A 10,358-nucleotide genomic window follows, 5' to 3' on the forward strand; every position below is an offset into this window, starting at 1 on the left:
GATTACACAAAAAATGCTTCGATGAATGATAATAAGAAAGATGGCGATTACCCAAAATCTGCTGAAGAAAACACTTCTTCTCTGCTTTTTTTGGGCAAAAATCACGCAACAAATCATGGATTCCACAGGCTTTGATTCCACCGTCAAACTTTCTTTTGGAAACTAATATGGGATTTCTACCAATTAAATCCATCAAGTATTCCTCTGCAACATCCTCCAATCTTTTTTCCCCGTCTTTGGAATAAATCCTTCAGTGATCCACAACCAAATCAACTTCCACACAGGAATTTCAAAGTCCTCTGGAAATGCTGCAAAATAAAGAAAGCGTGGTTTCAAATGATGAGGTAAGTGGTTATAACTCAATGCTATGTTTTCATCCATAGTTGTGGATCGGCAACCATTGGCGAATTTATGCTTCCCTCAACTTGCTTCCACCGATCTCGCCTCTTCTCTTCATCTGCAAGCATTCCAGCTACCACAACAATCGATATTGGTAGTCCCCGACACTCTTTAGCTATTTCTTTCCAATCTCCTCGAGCTCTCTAGAGCACATTTCTCTTCGAAATACCCTTAGTCAAAATAAATGCCAACTTTCATTATTCGTTAACAAACGTAGAGAAAAAGGAGGGCTACTAGATTTTGCTTGCAAAGTCACATTTTCGTGCTGACCAATGAATAATACTATACTTCCATTGTTATCATTAGGAACATAAATTTCAAATCAACCCACACCTTAGTATCCCAAATATCATCCATCACAACAAGATATCGCTTGCCCTTCAAGCATTTGTACAACAATTCACTTAGGTGCCGTTTGGTAACACTTATGTTTTCAGTTTTCTGTTTATATTTACAAAAATTTAAAAAACTCAAATAAAAACTTGTTTGGTAAATTTTTGATTTATAAATCAGTGGTTTCAATTTATAAATTTGGCCAAAAAATGTAAACTCAAAAAATGTGTTTCCGTTTTGATTTTTCAGTTTTTTTTTTTTTACCACCCAACACTAGCCACCGCCCGCCACCATTTTCCACCACCGTCTTCCGCCACCACCACGCACCACCCACCACCACCTGCCATCACCACCCGCCACCACCACTCACCACCCACCACCACCCGCCACCACCATCCACCACCCGCCACCACCAGCCACCCACCACCCACCACCACCACCACCACCACCACACACCCGCCACCACCACCACCACCACCACCACCACCACCAGCCACTGTCACCCACCCACCCACCCACCACCACCCGCCACCCACCCGCCCCCACCCACCACCTACCTGCCACCACCTACCACCACCCATCATCCGCCACCCACTTGCCACCACCACCCACCACCACCACCACCCACCCACTCGCTACCACTCACCACCTGCCACCGTCACCCACCCACCCACCATCACTCGTCACCACCACCCGCCATCCGCCACCCACCTGCCACCACCTGCCATCCGCCACCCACCTGCCACCACCCACCACCCACCACCCGCCACCGTCACCCACCCACCCACCCACCCACCTACCAACCGCCATCTATCACCCACCTGCCACCACCCACCATCCGCCACCACCACCACCACCACCACCCACTCGCTATCACTCACCACCCGCCACCGTCACCCACCTACCCACCAACCACCACCACCCACCCGTCACCACCCACCACCACCCGCTACCCGCCACCCACCATCACCACTTTCCACCACCGTCTTCCGCCGCCACTTGCCACCACTTGCCATTTCTCACTCTTTTTTATATTTTTAAAATTTTTAAAACATTTTGTTAATTACCAAACACGTTTGTAATTTATGTTTTTCTAAAAATAAACAAAAATCAATTTATAAAATTTTTATAAATATAAATTGAAAACGTAAACGTTACCAAACAGATCCTTATCTTTCCATTACTCAATTCATGAATATCATTTCTATATTTAAAAGAGCTTAAAAGGCCAAGTAATACATTTCGGGTTTGGTAATTTTGTGAAACACGAATTCAAATACGAAGATATAAATGATATATGATAAGAGGATCATTATACACTTTTCTAGCAAGAGTAGTCATACCTAGTCCATGTTAGAAAAATAGTACCAAACTAAATGGAAAATATAATTTAAAAATATGCAAACGATTTTTGGGCAAACCCAAAACTGAAATAAATTGATATAATAACGTGATAAAACTAGATAGATAAAACCTGATCGAGTCGAGTGTGTGACAATCTCTCCTTAAGACAGATTCGTCCTCCCACCGGTACTTAGGATTCAATGGACGTCTATCTCCAAGGATACAACGATCAATGTCTTGCACTAGCAACACTACTATTGTAAGCTTAGCAAACTTTGCTGTGCATGAACTCTCTTTATAGGAAAATTAGACTCAGGAAAAATGAAGAAAAAATGCAAAGTCAAGAAGAATGGCAATTCACCCTTTTAAAATGAAGTGAGGGACATGGAATATAAAGACTTCTAAGTGACTCTTCAAAAAGGTTGCGATCCTTCAAAAGGACATACCCTTTCATTTCAAGAGACACAACCATTGAAGTAAATTAAATTCAAATTTTCCAACAATCCCCACATGAATGAAATTTACGGAAAGGACATACAACAACATGCAGACAAAGAGAGAGTACATTATGGAAATATCCTGCATCGAGATAGGTAGCTTTCGGCTTTGAACCTTCCCTAGTGAAAGCCTATCGGACTTACTAGCTAATCAGTGGACGTGATGCCTTGAACTGTTCAGCCGTTTGTGTAAGCCAAGACAATAGAATTCACACAGAATATTTTCAAACACAACTTAGTTCTCACGGTTGTGCCCGTTTTGGCCTTGGGCAAGTCCTGGTGTTTCTTGAGTGCTTTAGAAAATTTAGCCTTATCAATTCTCATAGAAGCGGCCCCTTCACACTCATATAGGTGATCCTTATTTCGAGTCTCTTAAATACTCCTCTTGAAAGATACCCCTCTAGGATTTCCAAGATATAAGTAATCATTAAAAGCATAGCTTACCCCAAGTTCCCTGCATTCAACACATGTTGCAGATATCACTCTCATCATAGGAATGAATAGGAGTTAGACTTCCTTTAGTGATTTCTGGCGAGCCACACATAACTTAGTTGTCCCTTTGAACTTAGTTCTTGGGATCTCCAGTCATCTAAGTAGGGTTACCATTATGATGACTCTGATATAATAGGCTTTAATCACATTCCCCTCGAGAAACTTTCTCTCATTTGCCCTTTGGTCAAACTTTTTGTTTAGCGGCCGCTATTTTTCCGTTTGACCTTCTCAATTAGATATCATTGAGTAGTTAGTGAATCCATTATATTATCATTAGACAATATTCACAACTAAAAGCAAATGTCATACGGTGTTAAGTCTTTGATTACATCGAGACTTATCGTTACTCTATGTCACTCCCATTTAAATAATAAACATAGAGTTGTTCCTTAGGAGTTAATGAAACCATTGTTGTTTCTACTCCAACTTTGTCCTATATAAAGAATTGAGATTCTTTGTGGACCTATTATCGGAACCGTTACTTTGGTAAAATCCTCCAAGCACCCCCACATTTTAAGCATTATAAGGAAACTTAATTCGTCTTGTTGATGTATAATTATACAAAATATTAATACACCCCCACAATTCGGAGATAAATCAGAATATATCATTAATTGGCGTGCTTGAACTAAATAACAAGATGTAAACTATTTTGTGAATATAATCACAATACTAATTTGTCTAACTAATTTGTCTAAAACCAATTAGACTTGCTTTTGCAGTACAACGAAGAAATGACTAAAACTGGTTGTGGCCACAACACTTTGTCAAATAACATTTCTTTAGCCATGATTAATTTCTTTTTGTTTACTGCAACCCTTAATTCCAATCTCAACATGGAATATAAATATCACTGTATAAATACATTTACATTTTGTTTGTCTTATCCAGTATTGGTGACTACGTCGACAATTACCAAAGTGTCTTTCACCCATGAAATATTTTAATTTATAATATTTCATTACGGAGTTATCAGTCACCACACCAATTTTAGTCTTTATTCCAAAGAATAATTAGAATTTCTCTTATGTCAAAACACATAAGTTCACATTTTTATCAATACTGAAATCCATTTATAATACACCGCATACCAAATTGATATTAATGACAACATAAATTGCCTTTGGAACAAATAAATATATATATTGATATATATTTTAACATAGTGGTCTTATTTACCAGAATCAGTTTCTTCTATAGAAACTCACATTGAACAAGATGAAAGCCAATAGAAATAATTTCCTTAACAAAGTATTCTTTGTTGGGGTCATACCCTTTCCCGGAAGTGAAATCAACAAAACCATTAAATTTGATATTTGGATGATAGGATTACCCAAACTCAATTCACAATGGTTAAACAATTTGGGTCGTAACCATTATTAAATGAAACGTCACCTTTGCACGGAACACCAACATGCCGATTCGTTTCTCCATTCTCAACGAAGGAACTGGCAATTTCGGCACCACCACTTCGCCGACACAACTTCTAATTTCGTTCTTTGAAGAACGCATGATCTCAATATGAATCTGAGCCTTGCAATTTATCTTCCGAATGGTGCCAAGTCACAGGAAGGGTGGCGGTAAAACATCTGCAGTGGCCGCCGCCGCTGCTCGCAAGCAGTGGAAAGTCAGCGATCTTGTTCTCGCCAAGGTCAAGGGCTTCCCGGCCTAGCCTACAACGGTAAGTGAGCCAGAAAAGTGAGGCTACACGGCTGATTGGAAGAAAGTAATTGTTTACTTTCTTGGAACCCAGCAAATGTGCCCTTATACCCCTCGAACATACCCGGACACCATAGTGTTCCAAGAAACTCCATACCTCTCAGGAATTCTATTAAATAAGTACTGGGCAGGTTTGTTATTCCAAACTTGCAATACATGTTGAACAATTTATTTAAATAAAAAGTGCTTAAAAGGGTGTGCATCTTTTTCATCTGAACCAACGTGACTGTTCAAACAAAAATACCAATTTGTGAATTGATGAGTGAAGTTTTGGAACAAACCCAATTGACTCAAAATACAATTTTTTTTCCACAAACAGATTACATCAATAAAGATCTAATATATTATGATTCATAGAAAATAATATATAAATACAAAACCAAATCATATACTATTCATGAAATCTAACAAACAATCACTCTACTTTTTGATGCTTTCATTTCCAATTTTCTCACTTCAATTTCAGTTAGTTATTATCATCAATTTTGGAGTGTGTTTTTGAACAAATCATCAAAAGGAAAAAGAACAATTATGTATATTCTAAACCAAGAAAGTATAATCATAATCAGCCCACCCAAATTGGTAAGTCTCCAATATTCTCCACCAATATTGCAGTGCCATCGAAGTACATAATAAATCAATTATATTTTCCCAAAAACCATAAATAGGACCGAGTCTGTCTTAAGATTGTTAGAAAAATAGTACCAAACTAAATGGAAAATATAATTTAAAAATATGCAAACGATTTTTGGGCAAACCCAAAACTGAAATAAATCGATATAATAACGTGATAAAACTAAATAGATAAAACCTGATCGAGTCGAGTGTGTGACACTCTCTCCTTAAGACAGATTCGTCCTCCCACCGGTGCTTAGGATTCAATGGACGTCTATCTCCCAGGATAGACGTCCATTGAATCCTAAGTACGGGCTTGGGCAAAGACATCAAACAATCCGAGCAACTCGAAACCCGAATTATACATATATAGATATATAAAAATATTAAATATCCATATAAATTATTAACCATTACATGATATTAAGTAATTTAGATTATTAGATTATATTGAATACATATTTTATATACAAATAACATAAAATCTTACTTTTTTTTAACTTTCACTTATAATTTATAAAGACTATTATAGCGGCATCTCTCCTACGTCATATAAATTATTTGTTTTGATGGTATTAATGATTTTCTATAAATAAATAAAAATGTAAATAGAGTCAAATTTTAATAATTTAATAATGCAGCTGTAAAAAAAAAATTACAATTCAGGCAATTCATGCAGCTCGGACAATTTGGGTTTAACTCGGGTCGAGATTGGACGTGCAACCGCGGGTTACTATTCGGGCTTGGGCGGGCCTAGGCAGATCCCAACACAACTTGGGCTGAGCTTAGATAACTTCTCAACCCGCCCGAACCCGCCCGAGTTACACCCCTAATAAAACTAACATGTGGTGTTGGTATTAAAAATTGAGTGAGAGGATTAACGGTTGAAAAACCATTATACTCCTTGTTTTACATCAAATAAAAAGATATTATTAGAATTTCATATAGTTTTATTTTATTTTTTTTTTCAAAAGTTGCATTGGTTAATTTATTGAATAAGATGGATTATTATTTTTTTCCAAATAATTTATTTGTGAAAGAAATATTTAAAAATTTTAATAAATACTAAAAATATGATTTTTTTTATATTTATTGAATCTTTAAATAATTTTTATTCAAAATTGATATTTTTTAAGTGTCTCTAAATTAACTGAATTTAAAAAGTATAAAAAAAATTATATTATTAAAAACTAATAAAAATAAAAAATATATTGATTTTTTTAATACTATGTGTAGCATTACTAATCCTGTAACGTACAAATAAATAATCTTTATCCTATATCTGTAACCTAATATTATTACACTAATGATCTTTTTATTTAATCTCATCATTTTCTTAGTTCCCTCCCTCCTATGCAACAAAACAAACGTGACCTTAAAGAGAAGAGAAACAGGGAGCTTTTTTGATGGCCAATCCAAGAAAGGACGGTGAAAGAAAGAAAAAAAAGAAAAAGAGAAGAAAATGATATAAACGCGCCCGTCTTCGTCCCCTTTCTATCATTTAGATTTTTTTTTTTTTTTTTTTAATATGAAGAAAATTTTTTACATGAGTTTCATAGAAAGGAGATATTTTTTTTTTTTTTTTGAACAAATAGAAATGAGAATACGATATTAGATTTAATAATTGATTTTTTTATGATAACCCATGAAATTGTTTAGTGAAAGAGATACATTCTTATTTTGAAAGAATTTTTTTTATTTTTACCCTACTGTAGCCAAATTATTGTCCGTCAATCGTCACAAAAGTCATTGGAGGTGCTGGTGATAGCGACCGGTGATGGTGGTGATATGAATAAATAAACAAATTAAGTAGATACATGCACGTGGACAAATAAGTAATGTGAATAATGAATAAATTGACAAATAGATAGTCAAAAATAATATGATCTTTCACATTATTTTTTATTTTTAACCTCAAAAAATAATGTTTTGAGTTATTTTTTCAAAAAATAAATTAAATTAAATTAGACTTATGACCCAATTAACCAATTTTATATTGTTCAAATTAATATGATACTCCTATGCGCTATTGATGGATGAGGTAAAGAAAATGTCAAAATAGTTATGTATGATTTCTTATGTAATTTTCACATTTTAAAAATATTTTATATATTTTTAATACATTTTAGGAGAAATTTATGGTTTTGCAGCTTCAAAAAATTAATACTTTATAATTTGTTGTAGTGAAAGTTACTAAACCTATTATGTTATTTTGTGGTAAAAATTATAAATGATAAATTTATAGTGGGTGTGTTTGTTTGGACGGACTGGATAAGGGGAGATTGTAATAAATTGGACTGTTACTCCTAGGATACATCATCCCGGACTATTTGGTTAGACTGAATTTGTATCCTATGTTTGTTTAGTTATAAGATTAGATGTCTGGATTTGAGTATTCTATTGAATCCTATGTTTGTTTAGGATATTATAGAAAATGATAAATGCTCAAAAGACTATTTTGTCCTTTTGAATTATTTACTAAATAATAGGAATATTAAATCTGAATTATAAATTTTATTTTATTTTTTTACTAGAACTTTTAAAAAATTAAATAAATAGAATATTAATAAAAATTACATAAATTTATTTTAATTTGTAGTTGAGATTTTTAAATTTTATTTTACTTTACCAAGTATAATTAATACCATATTATCAAAATAAATAATTTAATAAAGTATAAATAATTTAATAAATAAATTTTATTAAGTATAAATAAATTTATTAAGTATAATAATTTATTAAGTATAATAGTATAAATAATTTAATAAATTTATTAAGTATAAATAATTTAACAAATAAATTAAGCATAAATAATTTAATAAGTAAATTCTATTTTAAAAAGATATTAAATAGTAAAGGGTCAAAAATATAATTTAATTAGCTAATCCCATGGGATGAGTTATCCCATGATTTGTGACCCACCCCCTCCCATGGGATACAATACTCCAACATATTTGAGATTAATTGTTCGGATGAACTATTAGTCGGTGTAAAAAATTTCAATCAAACAACGGACTATTAATTCAGAAGGACTGTTAACCATATCCCATGGGTCAATCCTTCCAAACAAACACCACCGTATTGAACTACTAAATAAGTTAAATTATTCCTAGATTTCACAAGTGTTGTGAATTGGGTTGAAAACCCTTTTGCTCATCTTCTCTTTGCCTAGTTATAGGCTCCACCTACAGTTTCAATAAACTGCCCAGAGCATTTTTTGTTCTCTTTAAGCACATTGCCATGATTGCCACATAAGAGAAGGTGGTGGTTGCCTCAACTTTTGCTGGATGTGGTGCAACCCTTTGATGCTTATAAAGTGGGCAACGAACTTACCCAAAACATATTGCTGCTATGTGTCCTGCAAACAACAAATAACCATAAATATAAATTAAAAGATGATTTATGGTTTAAATTAACAAATTAAAATCGACAAACACAATCAATGAGATTATATTTGGCCGTGATCAATAAGTCACAACTAATTAGAATAGATTTGGCCTATTGACAAGCCAAAATTGACACAAAATAAAATATGGTGTCAAAAGTGAGAAAAAAAAGAAAAAGAAATCGATAATAAATAATAAATAATAGAATTAACAAAATAAAACAGAAAATTAAAGAATAAGCGGATAAATTTGATTGAGTTAATGCACTTACCGCTCCCACATTTTTAGATTCAATAATTTGCAGCCAATCATTTCCCATGTTTGTTTGCTCTTCCTTGATTCGCCTGGCAGATTCGACGACAGAAGGGTAACACTGGCGTACCTCGATTATGTGTAGTGTGGGTATATTCCCTATTTCAGATGGGATCTTGAATTTATCTAATCGAGAAAACACTAATTGTTGAAGGCTAGGAAAGTGAGTGCTGGAAACTTTCCACTTCCTAAGCATCCGGGCCTCTAATTTTAAAACCTTGAGTTGAGGCAAAACCTCATTTGTTTCCCAATCCGATTCCCACCAGTTAATACTTGATAATTTGAGCACCTCAAGGTTCGACAGTAACTTCCCTAGGATTGAAATCTCATCCCCCTTTATAAACGCTTCCTTCAAAGTTAGTTGCTTAAGATTTGGTGGGAACTTGATTCTTATGAGATTAATAAACTTGAATCCTTCAAGTTTGGAACACAATGTCAACTTTTGGAGATGGTTTAGGAAACTTATATCAAGAAACGTCAACCTTTCCAAACATTGAATAATAGCTCCATGAATGTCCAACTTCTTGAGATTGGGAGTCCTTGCCAAGATATCCTTGCAAGACCAAGGATCTACACTTGAGAGAGTTTGCAAGTTATCCAATGATATGTGATCATTAGGATATGGCCTCTCAATTACAAATATCCCTCTTCCACTAACTGAAAGGTGCCTCGAGTTTACCATCTTCCCGAGACTCCGTGGTGGTAACTTGAGATATTCAACTGATGTACGAAGAACAAAAGTTTCTAAATTCCAGAGGTTGGATATTGAAGATGGGAAGTAGCGCACAGAAACATCACCAGCCAAGTGGGTCCACATAAAATCAAGTGATAAGTAGCTCAGGAGAACAAGTTGTTCTATCTCTCTAGGGTACAAGGTAAAATCTATCAAACTCATATCCAGCACCCTTAGAAGTTTAAAGCATTGGTTAAGGAATTGAAGGGAATTGAAGGGAATGTAGTCAGAGACAAAACACAAGCAAGAGCGGACGTTTGAGGCAGAAGGGATTACTTCAGTTTTTTGAAATATGTTTGAACTAAAGCATAGACGACACATGAGTGAAAAATGTTTTGAAGTTAAAGAAGATGAAAAAGAATCTTGACACAAAATTTGTTGCAAAAAATACTCTTCCTCAGCTCTTTTGCGGCAAAAATTGTGCAACAGATCATGGACATTGCAAGCTTTGATTCCACCGTCAAACCTTCTCTTTGAAACTAATATGAGATTTCTACCTATTAGAGCCATCAAATATTCCTCTGCTAC

At 34.6% G+C, this 10,358-nt stretch overlaps 1 protein-coding gene across 1 annotated transcript; it reads right to left on the reverse strand.

Moving 5' to 3' along the window:
- Positions 1 to 8,748: 8,748 nt before the first annotated feature.
- On the reverse strand, positions 8,749 to 9,992 carry LOC145802302 (putative late blight resistance protein homolog R1B-8). Its single transcript, XM_082894990.1, has 2 exons — positions 9,057 to 9,992; positions 8,749 to 8,757 (listed from the first exon to the last, which is right to left on the reverse strand). The coding sequence occupies exons 1-2, from the start codon at positions 9,990 to 9,992 to the stop codon at positions 8,749 to 8,751; spliced, it is 945 nt and encodes a 314-aa protein (XP_082751116.1).
- Between the last annotated feature and the right edge of the window lie 366 nt (positions 9,993 to 10,358).

The sequence above is a fragment of the Camellia sinensis genome, chromosome 11 (genome assembly GCF_055761805.1).
Source record: "Camellia sinensis isolate YWXY chromosome 11, ASM5576180v1, whole genome shotgun sequence".
In the NCBI taxonomy this organism is placed as follows: domain Eukaryota; kingdom Viridiplantae; phylum Streptophyta; class Magnoliopsida; order Ericales; family Theaceae; genus Camellia; species Camellia sinensis.